Source organism: Tiliqua scincoides, chromosome 1, assembly GCF_035046505.1.
Source record: "Tiliqua scincoides isolate rTilSci1 chromosome 1, rTilSci1.hap2, whole genome shotgun sequence".
Classification (NCBI taxonomy): Eukaryota; Metazoa; Chordata; class Lepidosauria; order Squamata; family Scincidae; genus Tiliqua; species Tiliqua scincoides.
In genome coordinates this window covers 229,513,688-229,532,846 of record NC_089821.1, presented here as the reverse complement: position 1 = coordinate 229,532,846, position 19,159 = coordinate 229,513,688, and the positions used below count along the sequence as shown (strand labels likewise).

The 19,159-nt window shown below is 47.3% G+C and overlaps 1 protein-coding gene across 2 annotated transcripts in view; it reads left to right on the top strand.

Moving 5' to 3' along the window:
* The first annotated feature begins 301 nt into the window (after positions 1–301).
* The window catches only part of ARID4B (AT-rich interaction domain 4B), a 114,554-nt gene continuing 95,696 nt past the window's right edge, over positions 302–19,159 (top strand). For both annotated transcript variants that reach the window (XM_066616983.1, XM_066616978.1), the window contains exons 1-2: positions 302–560; positions 1,413–1,478. In XM_066616983.1, the coding sequence (XP_066473080.1) occupies positions 1,473–1,478 (6 nt within the window). In that variant the 5' untranslated portion in view covers positions 302–560; positions 1,413–1,472. The remainder of the gene's footprint in view (positions 561–1,412; positions 1,479–19,159) is intronic.

The window sequence follows — 19,159 nt, the reverse complement described above, 5'->3', positions numbered from 1 at the left end:
ACTCCGCCCCCTTCCTCCGGCCCCTCTGCCTCCCGGCGCATCCTGGGAGCGGTAGTTCGGCGTCCCGGCAGCCTGCACCCTCGGGGAGGGCGGAAGACCTCGCTTCCCAGAAGCCCGCGCGGCGCCGAGTCCTGTTTCCATAGAACTGGAGTGAGAATTACATCAGTGTTTCTGCCGGAGAGGCTTCGGGCGTTGGGCGGGGGGCGGGCCCTGCGAGCGGCGGGCCAATGGCGGGCGCGCGGGGCGGGGCGAGTGTGGGCTTTGAGCTGTCAGTCACGCCGCAGCCGGGGGAGGGGATCGCGTAGCTCGGAGCGTAGCGGAGCCTCTGCTGTGGCCGCCGCCGCTGCCGCCAGCGGGTTCGGACCGAGGGATCGGCCGCGCTTGCAGGGTGGGCGCCGCGCCTATCCCCGGAGCAGGACCGGCGGGTCTCGCGCGGGCAGAGCCGGGATCCGGGGAACGATCGAGTCCCGCTGCGTAGGGAGGAGGCTCCATCCCCCTCCCCCCGCAGGTTGGGGGACCAGCGAGCGAGCGGGCGGGCGAGCGACAGCCGTGGAACAAAGGTACGCAGCCCGGCGAGGAGCTCCCCGGCCGCGGCGGGGGCGAGTGGCCAGGGGCTCCCGGGTGGCGGCTGGAGCCTCTCGCAGGGCCGCGGAGAGGCGGAGTGCGAGAGCGCGGCGCTGCTGGCTGCTTGTTTTTCTCCTTGTGGAGGCTGCGGCGGGACTCGCCGCCCCCCGCCCCGACTGCGAGTCCTTCAGCCTCGGCGGAGGGGTCCCGGGGCCGCTTGTGGATGACGAGCAGGAGTGAGCGGGGCTCCTCGCCGCCTCTCCCGTCGGCCTCCTCGATCGCCGCCCGGCTCCTGGGCAGAAAGCTGCGGCTGTTGCTGAAACTCCTTTCGCGGAGTCCGGGGGGGGGGAGGCAGGCTCGTGGGGGGATCGGGGCGAGAGGCCGAGGGGCTGCACGGGACGCTGAGGGCGGGCAGCCGAGCCGAGCAGCCCCGTCCCCGCTCCTCGACCTCGCACAATGGAGAGCCTCCCTCCCGCAGGAGCGTGTGCCGCCGCCTGCCTGGGCGAGCGGGCTGGACGGACGCCCCGCAACCTGCCTCCCCCTCGGTGTGGGGGGAGCCACTCCCAGCGAGCGGCGGAGAAAGGCTGGAGCCGGAGAGGGGCTTGGAGAGCGGGGGGGGAGGGGGCGGTCGGGAAGCGGTTGTTGTTGTGGCAAGTTTCTCCTCCTCTGACAGAAATGGCGTCAAAGGCGGCGAGCGAGGAGTGGGGGGAGCCGGGCGGCCGCGGTGTGCGAGGGAGCGGCTGCCGTGGGGCGAAGGGGAGGGGGCTCGGCGGGGGGACATCGGGGGTGCCTGCAGAGCCCTCCCCTCGCGAGAAGGAGGCTCAGTCGGTGCTCTGCTTTCCCTTCAGGTCCAGCATCGGCAGCTGCTCCGCGCCTTTCGGGGGCCTCTGCTGCAGCCCCGGTTCAGCATGAAGGTAAGCCGCTCGCGGGCGGGCGGGGGCGGCGGAGGGTCTGCTGCGCCTCGTCTCGCTTCCTCCCTCTCCCTGGCTGTGAGGACCGGAGTCCTCCCCCGCCCCTTACGAGGATGGGGGTCTGTTTTCTCCCCCGGGCTGCTCGGATCAAACTCTTCCTGCCCTCGATGGATGGAGTTCCCTTTTCTTGCAGCGGAGGGAGTCAGGACATGGCTGCCCGGCCCGCGTCCGTGGCTAGGCAGAAGAATAGGGGCATCTGCTGCTTCCAGTGGGGAAGTATGAATGGGAGGGGGAAGCTCCTTGAAGCTCTGTGCTTGCGGGTGAAACGATGAAGGGAGCCCGTTCCTAGGCGTGTCTACTCAGAAGTAAGCCCCAGTGGAGTCAATGGGGCTTACTCTCAGGAAAGTGTGGATAGACTTGGACTGTCGGGCTACAATCCTATCCACACTTACCTGGAAGTAAGCCCCATTGGCTATAATGGGACTTACTTCTGAGTAGACATGCATAGGCTTGTGCTCCTAATTTGCTTTCTGGTCCAGATTGCTTTTAATTCAACCAGATTCTGAGCCGCTGGAAGTGCCTGCAGTGTGGAAGGAAGGAAGGCAGGCAGGCAGGCTGTAGCCTCAAGATGCAGAAAGATTTTTTCTTTAAAGCATTTTTTTCATTATTGGATGGCATGTGCCTATTAACTGAAGGGTGCTGACAGCAGGGGGTCTGCAGCTGTGATGGAAGGAATATCCTTACTGCGTTCCTTACTTTAAAATGGGCACAGTCTGTGAACATAGAACTGGGTTCGATCATTATCATCTGAGCAGCCAGAGCCAACCAGCCACTCATCACGTGCTTCTTATGTTGAGATATAAATTAGGCTTCCAAGCTCTCTAAAGCTGTTCAGGGCACTTCCTGAATAGCTGGAAAAGGAAAATTGCAGAATACTTGTCTGGTGTGTGCTGTCTTCCATCTTTGTTGTTAAATATTGTATGCTACTTCATCTGTTGAGTTAGGTCTTTAGATATCTACCATTATGCATTTGTTGTACTAAAAACACTGGGAATAACGAGATTGGATATTTTATATATTTAAGGTGGTAGTTTTCAGGACATGAACTTCATTGTGAGCCTCTTTTCAGTTGCTGAAAATACAGTAATTGTCTTTCTCCTGAAGGAATAAGTCCTGAGTTAATTTATCAAAACCTGTATTTTACACTAAGATTGTGAAGTGAAAGCAACTTTTGGAAATTTTCAGTACGGAGAATGCTCATTTCAAAAAATATATATACAAATCATATTCTTGTTGCATATATGCAAATTCAGGAATAAATTTGGATGAGTGATTTGTGATGAAATATTCATTTCTGCTGTAATCATATTATTTATGCAGTCACACTGTTATGGAGAGGCTGGTGTCAGTAGAAAGAAGTGTTGTAATGCAGTTTTTTGCTATGCAGCAATTGTAAATCTGTGTTTGTGTTTCGTATTGTGAAGAGTTGGATAATTCTGAAGCACTTTTCTTAATTGCTTATGGTGTGTACAGGAAGTGAAAATTGGTATTCTTTTGAAATTTGTCTACTTGGCTGTTTAGCATTTTAATATAAATATTAAGAGGTGTAAAAAGTAGAATTTTGAGAATGACTTCTATAGGCTGCTTGCTTGCTTACTTCTTTTGCAATTACATAGGCCTACAAAATTTAGGGTCAGAAAAGTTTTTCCCAAACTTTATGGTGGATTGATATGAATTTGGGGTGCCGATTCAAAAAATGGCATCCGTTTTGCCCTGTCATGTCTAGTTTTGGAGACATGGCATAGCCTCTTTAGTGAATGGTTCCTCATGAAGAAGCTGCTTGAACCATTCACTAAAGAGGCTATGCCATGTCTCCAAAACTAGACGTGATAGGGCAAAATGGATGTCATTTTTTGAATCTGCCCCCCAAATATATGCAGGAATTGGTGTAACGTTTAAGGAAGCAAAATATGTGTTGGCCTGTGTTACCAGTGATTTTTAACAAGTAAAACTAGAGGACTGTATATGTTTACTCGGAAGCATCCAACATTGTTCAATGAAGTTCACTGCTAAGGAAATGTTCATAGTTTTGTACTATAAGAATTGAAATATGTCAGTCCTTTATAAAGAAGTTTGTTTTTTAATGAATGAAATGAACCTATTTGGAATATTTCTAATTCGTTTGTAGATTGTCGGAGTGATGAGATAGTGAGAAGTGACACTTCTGATCTCTTGTCAATCCACAGCTTTGATATAAAATAAGTGGGCACAAAACTTTTCCCACTTTAAAGAGAGGAGGACTTGGTAGAAGATGGTGTCTTCATTGCAGTAATGCTTCAATCCTTGTCACTCATAGCATGAAGGGGGAGAGAGAGAGGGATAGTTCATTCATTTTTTTCTTCCGACATCAGTTTGGAGAGGATAATTCCACATGTTGCTTCAGTTCTCATTCTGCTTCATATCTAAACTTTGAGTAACAGCTGGGATGCATGTGCCCAACAGAAAGAATAAGGAGCTTGGCTAGTCAAGTTCTAGTCAACCCTGTAGCAGTGTCACTCCTGTGACTCATCAAGATGTTCCTTTATGTCTTGTACTATGGAAGAAGTTACTACCCGTGTTCTGTGTATGCTTTCTACTGCTTCTTTCTCCATTGCATCCTTCCCAAATTTAAACTGTTTTATTTGTAAACTACTAATGCACAGTTTAGAACTTTGCTTCTGGATTTCTAGAAAAGAATTGCTTTATATTGTGCTTCTGTAATGGCATCACAAGGTTTAGACTGTATAACCAAAGTAATAAAATGAGAGAAAACAAGGTTAGGGCATTCTTTTCCCCTACTGTTGTAATTATATTAGTAAAATAAACCTGATCTGTAAGGTGATGCGGAATGTAGTGCTTAAACATATGAGTGTACGCAGTGAAATTTTTAATTGGTTGAATGAACTCTATAGACTCATCTATGTGGAGATGAAATTAATTATAGAACAATGCCCTAAGTTCTAAACAGTGGGCCTAGTTGCCATTCCTTCAAGTGAAGGAAGCAGTGTTGTCTTAGCTGGCTAATGTTCAAGGCTATTGGTCTGGAAACTCGACTTTTGTTCCCAGCTTGCTGTTTTAACTTGCACAAGTGACTTTTCTGTGCTGTAGTCCCTTATCAGTAACTGGAGGATAAATATAATTTCCCTCCCTTGAATAGAGCACATTGTGATCTTAGAATCCTGAAGTATGTAAAAACAAAAATTCATGTTGCTACTTATGACTTAGTAAGTTGATATTATTAATAAGGTGCATTGATATTCCCTTAGAGCATGTATGTGAATTCAAGACAATTAGTCCCTTTGTGTAAATGAATGTTAAACATAGAAACTAAAACTACACAGTTATGGTGGTGTAAGAATCCTGAAATAATATGTTTTTAAGTAGGTGTTAAAGATGCACTTGCCCACTGTGCAGCACAATCCTAACTGCAAATTAGGCTGGCGCATGTCCCAGGTCCCTTGCCTAGGAGGGTTGCAAACATGTTGTAAAGCACGTTAGAACCTCGTCAGAAGGAACCTACACCAACGCACAGAGGCTAAATCCAGCCTCTGTGGCATCTTCCTCCAGCTAAGTTGTGTTGGCTGAGCTTGGCCAACGCAGGGATGGGGGGGGAGGAGGAGGCAGGTAGGAGGGAGGTGTTCTAGGGCAGGGGGAGGGTGCGCAGAGGGAGGTTCTGGGGCAGGCGGGGGAGCGGGAGGTGGGGCTGGGATCCAGCTGTTATGTCGGATCCCAAACCCGTTCCCGAGCAGCGTGGAGCGGCTTCAGGTCTCTCGGACTTGTGCCACCTCACGAGGTGGAGCAAGTCCAAGGAGACCCATAGGGGCCTGTGGTTGAGCTTACCTGTGGTTGAGCCACTTTGGGCACCTATCCTGTGCTAGATGCAATGCAAGCCTCTTGGCTTGCCTGTTCCAGCACAAGATAGGATTGCGCCCTTAATCACTTAGTGGTCATGATAACTAGAGATCAATAAAGTGAACTATTTTAGGAGAAAGCATGAACTGCCATAGATAATTATGTTGTATGGAATTCTTACATATTTTCTCTTGGTTTTCACAAATAGTCACTCTTGCAAGGTTTTCTGAGTATTTCAATCCTTTTCTTTGCTGATGAATATGCAGAATGCACTTTTCTGATACCAGAACAATATAGTCAAACTATATTTCAGCATAGGAGGCTGTTGATAAAAACAGCAGCCTTAAGTCATTGCCCTTTTTGTCAAGATGTTATTAATTTTTAGTTAGTACAGGCAGATTATCCCCTGTTCAGACATCCAAAATCTGGACTATTCTGAAATCTGGACACTTTTGTCCAAGACTTGTGAACACTAGAAGGTCTTGTGCTTATTCCTGCATGTAGTGCACATAAAGGCTGTAAGTTTTATTCCCTGCTCTGTGGTGTGGACCTGTGCAGACTTTGTTGGAAATTGTCAGAGTCCAGCAGACACCCATGTGGGTAACAGTGAAAAGAGCAAAAGGAAGCATTTCTCATTATATTCGTGCAATTATTCTGAAATCCAGACAAATCCACAATCCAAACACCTTCCTGTCCCAAACAGTTTGGATAACAGATACTCAACTTGTATACGTAACTGTCTAGAATTCAGCCAATACAGTGTAGGTAGATTAATGTCTACCAGATTTATCCACACCTTTCTGTTAATAGTTATGGTCAGGGCTTTTTTTCTAATGGAACGCGGGGGGACGGAGTTCTGGCACCTTTTTGCAGGGGCCCCTCCCCTTCTGAGGCATTCTAGGAGGGGGGGAGCAAAACAGAGGCATTCGCTGGGTGGGTGCTGGGGGGTGCAGGGTGGGCAGGCGCCTGGCCCCTGCCTGACCACACAATGACCCCCTCCTGCCCCATCCCCAAGCTCTCACCTGAGCCCAGCCCGCCTCCCCTCCCCCTGCGTTCTGCTTCCCTGCGCAGCTTCCAAGCCGGTGGAGGGCGCGTGGGACACGCGCCGAGGAGGAGGACAGCCAGCCAGCCAGCAAGCCAGCCAAGGAGACGGGCTGCGGCACCCACGGAATGCCCAGGTACTGGCCTGGCGGAGGAGGAGGGGAAGGAAGCTGGCTAGTGCAGCCCCCGTGCCAATCTGCAGCATGAGCCTAGGCGTGTCTACTCAGAAGTAAGTCTTATTGTGCTCAATGGGGCTTGCTCCTGGGAAAGGGTGCATAGCCTTGCAGCCTGAGAGCCCAAGCCTAGGCATGTCTACTCAGAAGTAAGTTCCATTGTGCTCAATGGGGCTTACTCCTGGGAAAGTGTCATAGCCTTGCAGCCTGAGTAGACAGGCAGAGGAAGGGCTCTGAGGCTGCAGTCCTCTCCATACCTTCCTGGGAGGAAGCCCCACTACCTCTAGTGGGACTGACTTCTGAGTAGACAGCCATAGGCTTTGGCTCTGAGGCTGCAGTCCTCTCCACACCTTCCTGGGAGGAAGCCTCATTGACTCTAATGGGGCTGACTTCTGAGTAGACATGCATAGGATTAGGCTCTTAGGCTGTAATCCTAGGCACTTTCCTGGGAGTAAGCTCCATTGACTAGAATGAGACTTACTTCAGAGTAGACATACCTAGGATTGGGCTCTTAATCCTGCCTGAGATATATATCTGCACACATTTTCACATGCTAAGGGCAGGTGAAAAGGGATTCTACATGTGTACAACGTGCTGTCCAGCCTTGCCAGAGATCCTCCTCATCCTTCCCCCACAAGCATGCCCTCCACCAGCCAGCGTTTGCAGCTCCTCTCCAGCAATGCACAGCAGCTGCTCAGGGCAGTAGAGAACATACATTTGCATGCCAAGTGCCTTCCCAAAGACAAAGAGTATTCTGATACCTGAATTAAACCATATTTAATCACTTGTTTGCAAAAGTAGCTGTTTCTATGTGCACCTAAGGACCCCTCTCGTGTAAGAATTCCTTTTTTGTTCTTACTCCCACAGTTGCTTAGTGTAATTTTACTACATAGAACTCATGTAAGCCATTTTTCGGAATCCATTCACTGCTTCTTCTCCTCGAAGTAGTGCCACACCACATACTACATGCTACAAGTGCACCTGTACAGTATTTTTCCCCGTGTGTAGAAAAAGTAGCTAGGGGGAAGGGGATGTGGAGATTGACAGCCCAATCCTATGCATGTCTACTCAGAAGTAAGTTCATCTTTAGGGGGAAGCACATAAAAAAAATATTTTATTTCTCCAATAAAAAATGGTTTAAATATAAATAAATAAAATAAATAAATAAAAAGATTAACAAGTTGTAAGTTCCTGCACCTTTTCTTTTACAAAAAAAGCACTGGTTATGGTCAATGATATAGTTCATCTGTCTTTAGAAATATATAGGGAAAGGAGCCTGGAAACTGACACATACTCTTGCTGTTGACTTGTAATGCAATCTACTTGACATACCTTGGTAATAAAGCAAAAAGATGTGTGACTATTTATAAAATAATATTCTTCAAAAAAAGGTTTAAACTGTAGGTTTTTTTGAAAATGGAGGGAAACCTAACAATTTTTAGAATCTCTGTGAATGTTTTAAGATGGTCACTCAGGACAAAGGCTTGTTCACACATGGTGAATTTCTTTGAGTATAAATTTTTGTATAGGAAATTGTAGGCATACTGTGTGTGTGTATGATCACAAGTGTGCCTTTTTTTAACCACATGAATACCCAGTAGTAAGTCACAACTGGTAGCAGATTTGGGCAGTTGATGCTATGTGTCACACATGACAAAACATATATACTGTTGGTTGTGTGTGACACATAAGTGATGCGTTTTGGAAATGTATTGTGCAAAATGTCTGGCTGCAATTCTGTAATGTTTACGTTGAATGAAATCTCATTGAAGTCAGTGGTGCTTACTCTTGAGTAGGTGTGTACAGGGTTGGAGCCTAAGTGTCAAACTAAATGTTGTGTCAAACATGTCACTGTCTTTCCATTGTTTAAAAAACAGCAGCTGCAAAGGAGATTGAGCTGAATCAGGACTCTGTGTGTGTTACTGTTTCTCCCCATGTTGCAGTTCATGAAAAAGTTTCCCTCTCACTTTCTATTTGCTCTAAGAGCAAACTATATACTGTATAGAAGCAAATAATATACTAGGAAGGAAGCTGCTATTTACACCTGCTTGAGAAGAGAGTATGCCAACACCCATTCTGAGTACACATCTGTCTTCCTCTCACTTCCATCTCTCCATTTTTAGTGATGCTCCCTCACTGCTGTTGTGCTCATATTTTTTGGTCTTGCAATGATTAAGAGGGTCTGTAATTATTTACAGGATTGTCTTTTATAATATAAGCCTTATCAGCGATTTGTTATGTTTCCATAGAATGATCTGAAGTGAAATATTATTAGTATACTTTAGTGCTTTTTACTTTCTCGCTGCAGCATGCATTGGTTGAACACTCAATTGTTCTTGCAGACAATGTGTCATAAGCTAGTTAAGAATTTAGTGGTGCTGCACTTTTCTAGCCAGCTGTGCGGCATACAGGCTTCAGATAAGAATGCTTTTCCAGGAGGACAGAAACTAGAACCTGAGGAGACAAGAAGTGAAATACTTATGAGAGGTTGACTGATCTAAGAAATACATTGTTGGTTATGAGAGTATCATTTCTTGAAAGAAACATCTCAGATGACCTTAGGCGTTAGGGTGGAATATATAGAAGCAGACAGTCTCTGAGGTACCTTGGTCACAAGCTGTAAATGGCTTTAAAGGTTAACACGAGCTCCTTGAGTTGGGCCTAGAAACAAATTGGCAGCCAGTACGGTCAACAGATTCAAACTCCCAAGTCTCAGCAACCACATGAGCCAGGGCATTTTGCTGTACTTGTTGTTTCTGAACCATCTCTAAGGGCAGTCACATATAGCATACATTATAGTAGTCTAATCAAGATGTCATTAAGGCATGGACCACCATGGCCAGGTCTGTCTGACTCAAGTATGGCTGCAGCTGATACACCAACGAAAGCTGGGCAAAAACTCCTGGCCATAGCTGCCACCTTCCTATCTTCAGGAGTTGTTGGCAACCTTCAGTCTCGAAAGTCTATGGTATTGCGCTCTGAATCGTGGTTCTGGGACAGCGTCTAGTGTGGCTGAAAAGGCCAATTCGGGAGTGACAATCCCTTCCACACCGGGAGCAAGTGCAGTCTGTCCCTGGTCCGTGTCCCTGGCTATGGGCCTTCCTTCTTTGCCTCAGTCTGTTGGCCAAGTGTCTCTTCACACTGGGAAAGGCCATGCTGCACAGCCTGCCTCCAAGCGGGCTGCTCAGAGGCCAGAGTCTTCAGGAGTAGCTATGCATATAGAGAGATTTCCAAGCTGCTCACCTGTTCCTGCAGAGGATGTTTAACCTCAGTCAGAACAGGCTAGCATCTTAGTTATGGATTTCCAGTCAGATTTAATTTCAGTTTATCAGCCCTAATCCAGTTTCCTACCACTTCCAGACAGCATTTCAGGACCTTGCTGGTTCCCTCAGAATGTGATGCATGTACAGAGAGCTTGGGAAGGATAAAGATATTTGCTCATGTGCTTGGCTGTTGTAGAATACAGAAGCAGCACTTCAGAAAACATGGTGGAAAGGGAAGATAGAAGTGTCTGGCACCCTCCTCCAATCCCCCAGATCCCTTTCCCAATGTTTTTGTGGAGTAAGGAGTGTTTGAGAAAATCTTGTGGCACCCTGCAAGTCATAGACTAGAGTACTGTGCAGGAGTCCTCCAGCACCACCTTCTGGGACCTCTCAGCCAAGAAGGAGCAGAAATCCTGCAAAACAGTGTCTCCAAGCCCCAACAAAGCCAACAGAAACAGAAGGACATTATAGTTGATGGTGCCAGATGGCTTACTACCCAACCACTCTTTGTGGTTGCCACACCTGCCCTTTTTGAGGGCTTGTAGTATGTTCAGAGAACTGGGAAAGATAAAGAGGTTTGTTCATGTGCTTAGCTGTCATAGAATACAGAAACAGTGCTTCAGAAAAATCCAGGGGGGAAAGAAAAAACCCATCCTGATAATTTGTGGAAGAAAAGATTCCCCATTTTTGTTGGATTTGGTGGTGACTAAAGCAGTGCCTTGCTACAGGTACTTGTAGCAGCTCACAGGAGAGACACCACCTCTCTCTCTCCCTTGCTGGGCAGATATAAGCACTACCATCCCTTCCTGCCAAAGTCCAGGAGGAAATCACCTCACTTTTCCTCCATGGAGATTTTGAAGAAGGAAAGGAATAACAGTTGTCAGAGACGGTTCCAAATTTGTGGGGGCACCAGGTCAAGTGTCTTAGTAGCCCCTTAAGGTCTACTGGAGATTTATCTGGTGGTAGGGATAAAAGCTGCATAGAGTATCTTTCAGTGACTGCTATTGGGTTTTGTTTGTTTTACCAAGAATGCAATGCCTCCACCAGGTCATTGCATCACAGATGTATGGCAACAAGGGCATTACAGTATTGCTTAAGAAAAAATGAAACCCCAGGACTACTGCGACCCCGGTCACCAAGGGTTTGAGAGAGGCTTATTTAAAGCACTCCTTGGCAGTTCCATTTTTTTTCTTTTTCACTGCAAGAAGGCAAGCACTAGGCAGGGCTTCAAGTCTCAGTCATGGACCTTTGACTGATGTTGGGCCCTGGCCATTATCCCACTTAGCTAACTCCTGACACTAACTCTGGCCTAATGGTTGGTTTTTTGAGGGGGGCTTTTGCTGGAAATGGAACTGATGAGTAAGTAGGTGAATTTATGCAATTCTGTTTACTATGCAGGTTTAATCAGGAAATAAGTCCTCCTGGCAGGTCGAATCCCACTCCTATCCCTTGAGTGTGGAGCTACAGAGAATTGTCTCTGCAGGCATGCTGTGCCTCAACATGGATGAGTCTCCTTCCTCCTCCTGACCTTGTGTTGCACTTCAGAGGAGGTTGGAACTGTAGGGTCATTGTGACCACAAATTTATACTGGTGATTAAGGGCAGCCTGAGGGTAGATCCTTTCTCATTAACTATTTGCAACTACAAAGGATTATGTAACCACAACTTTTCATATACGCTCCTGATGCACACCCTATGCTTTTCTTGTTGCAGCAAGCAGGATGCTCATTTTGTCCCATTTATTGTATTGGGAACCTTCAGTCTCGAAAGACTATGGTATCGCGCTCTGAAAGGTGGTTCTGGCACAGCGTCTAGTGTGGCTGAAAAGGCCAATCCGGGAGTGACAATCCCTTCCACACCGGGAGCAAGTGCAGTCTGTCCCTGGTCTGTCTCCCTGGCTATGGGCCTTCCTTCTTTGCCTCTTAGCCTCAGACTGTTGGCAAAGTGTCTCTTCAAACTGGGAAAGGCCATGCTGCACAGCCTGCCTCCAAGCGGGCCGCTCAGAGGCCAGGGTTTCCCACTTGTTGAGGTCCATCCCTAAGGCCTTCAGATCCCTCTTGCAGATGTCCTTGTATCGCAGCTGTGGTCTGCCTGTAGGGCGCTTTCCTTGCACGAGTTCTCCATAGAGGAGATCCTTTGGGATCCGGCCATCATCCATTCTCACAACATGACCAAGCCAACGCAGGCGTCTCTGTTTCAGCAGTGAATACATGCTAGGGATTCCAGCACGTTCCAGGACTGTGTTGTTTGGAACTTTGTCCTGCCAGGTGATGCCGAGGATGCATCGGAGGCAGCGCATGTGGAAAGCGCTCAGTTTCCTCTCCTGTTGTGAGCGAAGAGTCCATGACTCGCTGCAGTACAGAAGTGTACTCAGGACGCAAGCTCTGTAGACCTGGATCTTGGTATGTTCCGTCAGCTTCTTGTTGGACCAGACTCTCTTTGTGAGTCTGGAAAACGTGGTAGCTGCTTTACCGATGCGCTTGTTTAGCTCGGTATCGAGAGAATGAGTGTTGGAGATCGTTGAGCCAAGGTACACAAAATCATGGACAACCTCCAGTTCATGCTCAGAGATTGTAATGCAGGGAGGTGAGTCCACATCCTGAACCATGACCTGTGTTTTCTTCAGGCTGATTGTCAGTCCAAAATCTTGGCAGGCCTTGCTAAAACGATCCATGAGCTGCTGGAGATCTTTGGCAGAGTGGGTAGTGACAGCTGCATCGTCGGCAAAGAGGAAGTCACGCAGACATTTCAGCTGGACTTTGGATTTTGCTCTCAGTCTGGAGAGGTTGAAGAGCTTTCCGTCTGATCTGGTCCGGAGATAGATGCCTTCTGTTGCAGTTCCAAAGGCCTGCTTCAGCAGGACAGCAAAGAAAATCCCAAACAAGGTTGGTGCAAGAACACAGCCCTGCTTCACTCCACTTCGGATGTCAAAAGGGTCTGATGTGGAGCCATCGAAGACAACAGTGCCCTTCATGTCCTTGTGGAAAGATCTGATGATGCTGAGGAGCCTGGGTGGACATCCAATCTTGGGGAGAATCTTGAAGAGGCCATCTCTGCTGACCAGGTCGAAAGCCTTTGTGAGATCTATGAAGGCTATAAAGAGTGGCTGTCGTTGTTCCCTGCATTTCTCCTGCAGTTGTCTAAGGGAGAATACCATATCAGTGGTGGACCTGTTGGCTCGGAATCCACACTGCGATTCTGGATAGACACTCTCTGCAAGTACCTGGAGCCTCTTTAGTACAACTCGGGCAAACAGCTTTCCTACAACGCTAAGGAGAGAGATGCCGCGGTAGTTGTTGCAGTCACCCCTGTCACCTTTGTTCTTGTACAGCGTGATGATGTTTGCATCCCTCATGTCTTGAGGTACTCCACCTTCTCTCCAGCAGAGACAGAGGATTTCATGCAGCTCAGTGACGATGATCTCTTTGCAGCATTTTAGGACTTCAGCAGGGATGCTGTCTTTTCCAGGTGCCTTGCCAAAGGCAAGGGAGTCCAGGGCCACGTGAAGTCCCATAGTGAGCAGGGAAAGGTGGTGGGGAGGTGGTTGAGAAAGGGGGACTGTGGAATCCCAACAGCAAAGAGTGTTACCCTATTTTGCATGTGCAATACTGTATCCCTGTGGGCTTCCTTGTGGCTTGCAGGGTTCCTGCACGTTCACAAGCAATTCCTGTCTCCTTTTTGTATGCAAATCTGCTCCCCTCTCCTTCACCTGTTAACTGTTAGATTTGTTACTCAGATTCAGTTCAGCCAGGGTTATGTTCCTAATCTCACTTGGAAAACTCAGTTTTAATCATGTTTTTCTAAGTGCATCAAAGAACTTGCACAGACAAGCTTATTTCAACCGTCTCACCTTTAAAACTGAATTTGAGCAGAAGGGGTTGGTAGGGGAGGGTACACGTGATACTGTGTTCCCAATTCACAAATTCTGGTTCCATTGCTTAACCTGGACTATGAGTTATTGGCAACCTTCAGTCTCGGAAGACTATGGTATCATGCTCTGAATGGTGGTTCTGGCACAGCGTCTAGTGTGGCTGAAATGGCCGATTCGGGAGTGACAATCCCTTCCACACTGGGAGCAAGTGTAGCATGTCCCTGGTCTGTCTCCCTGGCTATGGGCCTTCCTTCTTTGCCTCAGTCTGTTGTCAAAGTGGGAAAGGCCATGCTGCACAGCCTGCCTCCAAGCAGAATGCTCAGAGGCCAAGTTTTCCCATCTGTTGTGGCTCATTCCTAAGGCTTTCAGATCCCTCTTGCAGATATCATTGTAGTGCAGCTGTGGTCTACCCGTAGGGCGCTTTCCCTGCACAAGTTCTCCATAGAGGAGATCCTTTGGGTTTTGACCATCGCCCATTCTCACGACATGACCAAGCCAACGCAGGCCTATGAGTATTAGTTCATAAAATAATGCCTTTTACAAATTTTAGCAGATAACTGAATAGGTATAGAGTCCTTATAGTTTGTTAACCTCTTTTAGTTTAACCTCTTTCAAACTGGAATTAAGAGTTGTTGGAATTTGTTCTGCTGCTGTACTTGTTGCTTTGTAAGGTTAAATGAGGAACAGATTTTTTGTTTTGTTTTTCCTGTTCATTAAAAGCATCTGCTTGCTTAAGTCTGGGCAAGGTTGGCTACGTCTCAGTGCTTGTTGAAGTTTCCTGACATAATATCAGGGTCATTGCCCCTGTAGTCATGACTCACCTCTAGCATTTCTGTTCTGCTTAAGCAGAACTAAGAATTACCTTGATGGGTATGACCCTAGTATTCCAACTCTGCAAATGGCCAGTAAGAGACACAGAACTATTAAGAAGTGATCCATGCATACTTCACTTCTGACAGTGTATGCTATGATTTTAAGGAAGACACAAAGGAATGCCCCAGGGGCCTGATAGGAAACTGGTCCCTAACTTCTTCTCTATTAATTAACAGTGGCACAATGGAGTTTATGAAGAGTTAATTATGGGTTATTAATATTATACCCTGCCATTACTAGTTGAAGTAGGATCTTGTAACACATTTTTGGTTTGCAACTGATTGAGGTTATTAAAAAGAAGGAATAATGTGACTCGTAGCAGACACTAATCTCATCTCAGTGGAGATAGAATATGAAACAGTGTTGCTGTGTCCAACACAAGTGGCTGGAGGTCACCTCAGGGTAAGGAAATATATTTCCCCTTACCCTGACTAAAACTGCAGCCGTTCCTTTGGGGCTTCTTGATTATGTGCCAGTTTTTGCAAATTCAGGAAAACCAATTTAACTCCGGGCAGGCCAGGAAGGGGGTTAGAATATGGTGGAGGCCTGCTCTGCTGATCCTGGCCCATTCCACCCTTCCCCACCCAAAAACACACACTCTCTCTCCCTGCCTCCAAATTGCCCGCTTCCAACCCTGTGCTGTCCAGTGCGAACTTACCTGTACCACCTGGTGCGAGAAATGAATCTGGTGCTGCCGAGCCAACACGGGCCTCCACAGCAGCCCAGCCTGCTCTAGAGTAGCTGCAAACATACAGTATGTTTGTGACACTCTGGGCCGGCACAGCAGTTGCTACGCAGTTAACATTTGTTCACAGTAATGAAACTTAGCCAGCATCATAGGCTTTCCTGAACAGTCATTTTTTTACCTGACACTGAAAGTTATAGAGTATTGTCAGGGCTCCACAGGAGGAGGGTTCCAGTTCTCAGGAAGTGGAGATATGAAAAGCCTCTGCCCAGGACTTTTCAAAGCTACTGCTAGTTGGAGTAGAAGGAATTGGGCTAAATTGTTCAATGGTCTTTTACTCAGTATGAGACACCAGAGGCCTGCTGTCAAATTCTGTTCTTGCCCTTTTCTGTGCTTACTTTTCCAAAAATGTTAGAACAGAGTGATGTCGATTGTCCTTGACCTTGTGTAACCCTGTTCTTGTCATGGTCCTGGGTAAAGACCCCTGCACTTGGGAATGAGACAGATAATGTTAGGATTCAGGGGAATTCCCTCCTACAACATAGAAGCGCTTACTTCAGAACCTCCTAAGCAAGTGATACATCCTGGGATTGTATTCAGCATCCCCTCCATGACTAGAGGATGCAAATCTATCCTTCTCAGAAGCTTGCAAGGGTATCACAGTCGCATCTCCTCCGCAACATGCTGCCAGAGTCAATGGCTGAAGAACCAAGCATGGTTCTGCATCCATTGACTTTCAAGCTAGTGGGCTTCTGAAGGAAAGAGGTCTATTCCTCATGTCCTTAAACCTTCAGTTTGCTTCAAATTGCATGTCTGCCTTTGAACTATTTGTGGTTGTGGCCTTCTGTCTCACTTGTAAGATATTGGAAACCTGGCTTCTGGGACTATCCTTGTCCCATGATCCAGGCTCATTTAAACAGGACAGGGCGCAATCCTAACCCCTTATGTCAGTGCTTTCCAGCACTGATATAGCGTTGCCAATGGGACATGTGCTGCATCCTGCAGTTGGGTGTCACTCACGGAGGCCTCCTGAAAGTAAGGGAATGTTTGTTCCCTTACCTCAGAGCTGCATTGCTCTTATGTCAGTGCTGACATAAGGGGTTAGGATTGCGCCCACGGTTGTTCAACCTCCTCTGACTGTTGGGGATAGATGTCTTATTCAACTGTATATTGTACACAGAGCTGTGTTCTTACTTGTTACTCACATTTTTTGGAGTACAACATTGTGTCAGTGTTCTGTGTGCCCGTGCATGTATGAAAGATAAATCTTCACTCCCTGCCCCTTCTGGCATATGTGAGCTGTACAAGTTGTTAGATGGCGCAACTGATAGCCCACAACACTATCAAATTGCACAGCAACAGCCTCTACATCTCTGTGTTTATTAGACCTCCCTGTGTTGATACCCTGCCTTTCTTCTATCTGTCCACTCAAGGCACTTACATGGGTTATTAAGTCGTCACCCATACAGGCACTGACCAGACCAACAACTGCTTAGCTGCAGCAAAGTGGATGTATCATGTGCTTCAGCCTTGCCTTAACACCCAGTGTGTTGACTGAAAGCATTATCTTGGTGCAGGACACTTGGACATGTGCAAGAGTCTACTAACACACTTGACTTTTACAGCTTAAGTGGAGATAAGGTACAGAGAACAGTCAGAGAGGTTAACATGAGTTGAATCAGACCTAGTCACATGACTTCTTTAGTATGCTGATGTTTGATTGAAGATCTGACAGATCATCCTACAGCTTCTTCCTTTTGTCAGTGCTCAATGGTGCCATGCAGACAAAAATCTCAACTCGAAAACTGCCTAGGCTCACTGTCCACTGCGGCCTGAGTCCTGCCTTCTCTTCATGTCACATGCTCAAGCATCTAGCCCTTAAAATAGGATTGGGCTATGTAATAGTTTTCTGTAAATTCTGCCTTTTTTCTGTAAAGCACTATATTAAATTTTCTTTCAATGGTAGTAATAATAACTCTGCTTGTAAGCAAGTCAAGTTCTTGTAGCCCCTGACAAGTGTGTGTCCTATTTCTAGCACTAATTGAATATTTGGCGGTTAGATCATGCCACTTGAGTAACTCCTTATCTGTACCCTTTTATCTTGTAGCCCCTCATGTGGGCAGTTCTTTCCCTTTAAATATTTCTTAGCTCCTAGTTTAAGAAATTATTAAAACTTATCTGGTCTTTCATTTTCCTCATGATGATCTATTTTTGTTCTTCTGATTTTTTAACTTATGTATTATTATGTATTGATTTATATTCAGCCTTTCTCCCCAAAGGGCACCCAAGGCAGCTAACGATCAAGATTAAAATACAATACAAGGTAAAATACAAATAAACATTAAAAACACACATCAAGCAGCAAATACAAATGCACAGTAAAAGACAATTTATAAAAGCAACCCTTGTAAGACCTCGTGTGTTGGCAACCTTCAGTCTCGAAAGACTATGGTATCCCGCTCTGAATGATGGTTCTGGAACAGTGTCTAGTGTGGCTGAAAAGGCCAATTCGGGAGTGACAATCCCTTCCACACTGGGAGCAAGTGCAGTCTTTCCCTGGTCTGTCTCCCTGGCTATGGGCCTTCCTTCTTTCTTCCTTTGAGGGTCTGCCTCGAAGGAGGCAGTTGGCCAAGTGTCTCTTCAAACTGGGAAAGGCCATGCTGCACAGCCTGCCTCCAAGCGGGCCGCTCAGAGGCCAGGGTTTCCCACCTGTTGAGGTCCACTCCTAAGGCCTTTAGATCCCTCTTGCAGATGTGCTTGTATCGCAGCTGTGGTCTACCTGCAGGGCGCTTTCCTTGCACGAGTTCTCCATAGAGGAGATCCTTTGGGATCCGGCTATCATCCATTCTCACAACATGACCAAGCCAACGCAGGCGTCTCTGTTTCAGCAGTGCATACATGCTAGGGATTCCAGCACGTTCCAGGACTGTGTTGTTTGGAACTTTGTCCTGCCAGGTGATGCTGAGAATGCGTCGGAGGCGTGGAAAGCGTTCAGTTTCCTCTCCTGTTGTGAGCGAAGAGTCCATGACTCGCTGCAGTACAGAAGTGTACTCAGAACGCAAGCTCTGTAGACCTGGATCTTGGTATGTTCGGTCAGCTTCTTGTTGGATCAGACTCTTTGTGAGTCTGGAGAACATGGTAGCTGTTTTACCGATGCGCTTGTTTAGCTCGGTATCGAGAGAAAGAGTGTCGGAGATCGTTGAGCCAAGGTACACAAGACCTCGAAGAATTTCATAAATAAAGTCTTCAGGTCCTGCCAAAAAGTTAATGAGTAAGCTGTCCTCAATTCAAAGGGGAGGGAATTCCATAGTGCAGATGGCACCACCGAGAAGGCCCTGTTTCTGGCCACCATCCCGCTTACCTCTCTCCATGATGGCACAACCAACAGGGCCCCTTCTGATGACCTCAGACAACAGACCGGACTATACTGAAGAAGGCAGTCTCTCAGATATGCTGGTCCCAAGCCACTTAGGGCTTTAAAGGTCAAAACCAGCACCTTGAATTCAGCCTGGAAACGAATCGGCATCCAGTGCAGCCACCAGAGCAGCAATGTGACAGAGTCAAACCACTAACCTCCAGCAACTACACGAGCCGCCGCATTCTGTACTGGCTGTAGCTTCCAGACCGTCTTCAGTGGCAGACCCACGTAGAGCACATTACAGTAATCTAATCTTGATGTCACCATGGCATGGGCCACCATAGCCAGATCCGCCCGAGACAGGTACGGCCGCAGCTGGATAAAGGCGCTCTTGGCCACACCCGACATCTAGGAGGAGCTGCAAACCTTCTCTTTCAGGGGGAGTGCAACCCCATTCAGAGCAGGGTGATAGTCCAGCACCCGCATCGTGGATTTCTGCACCAGGATGACCTCTGATTTAATTTCAGCTT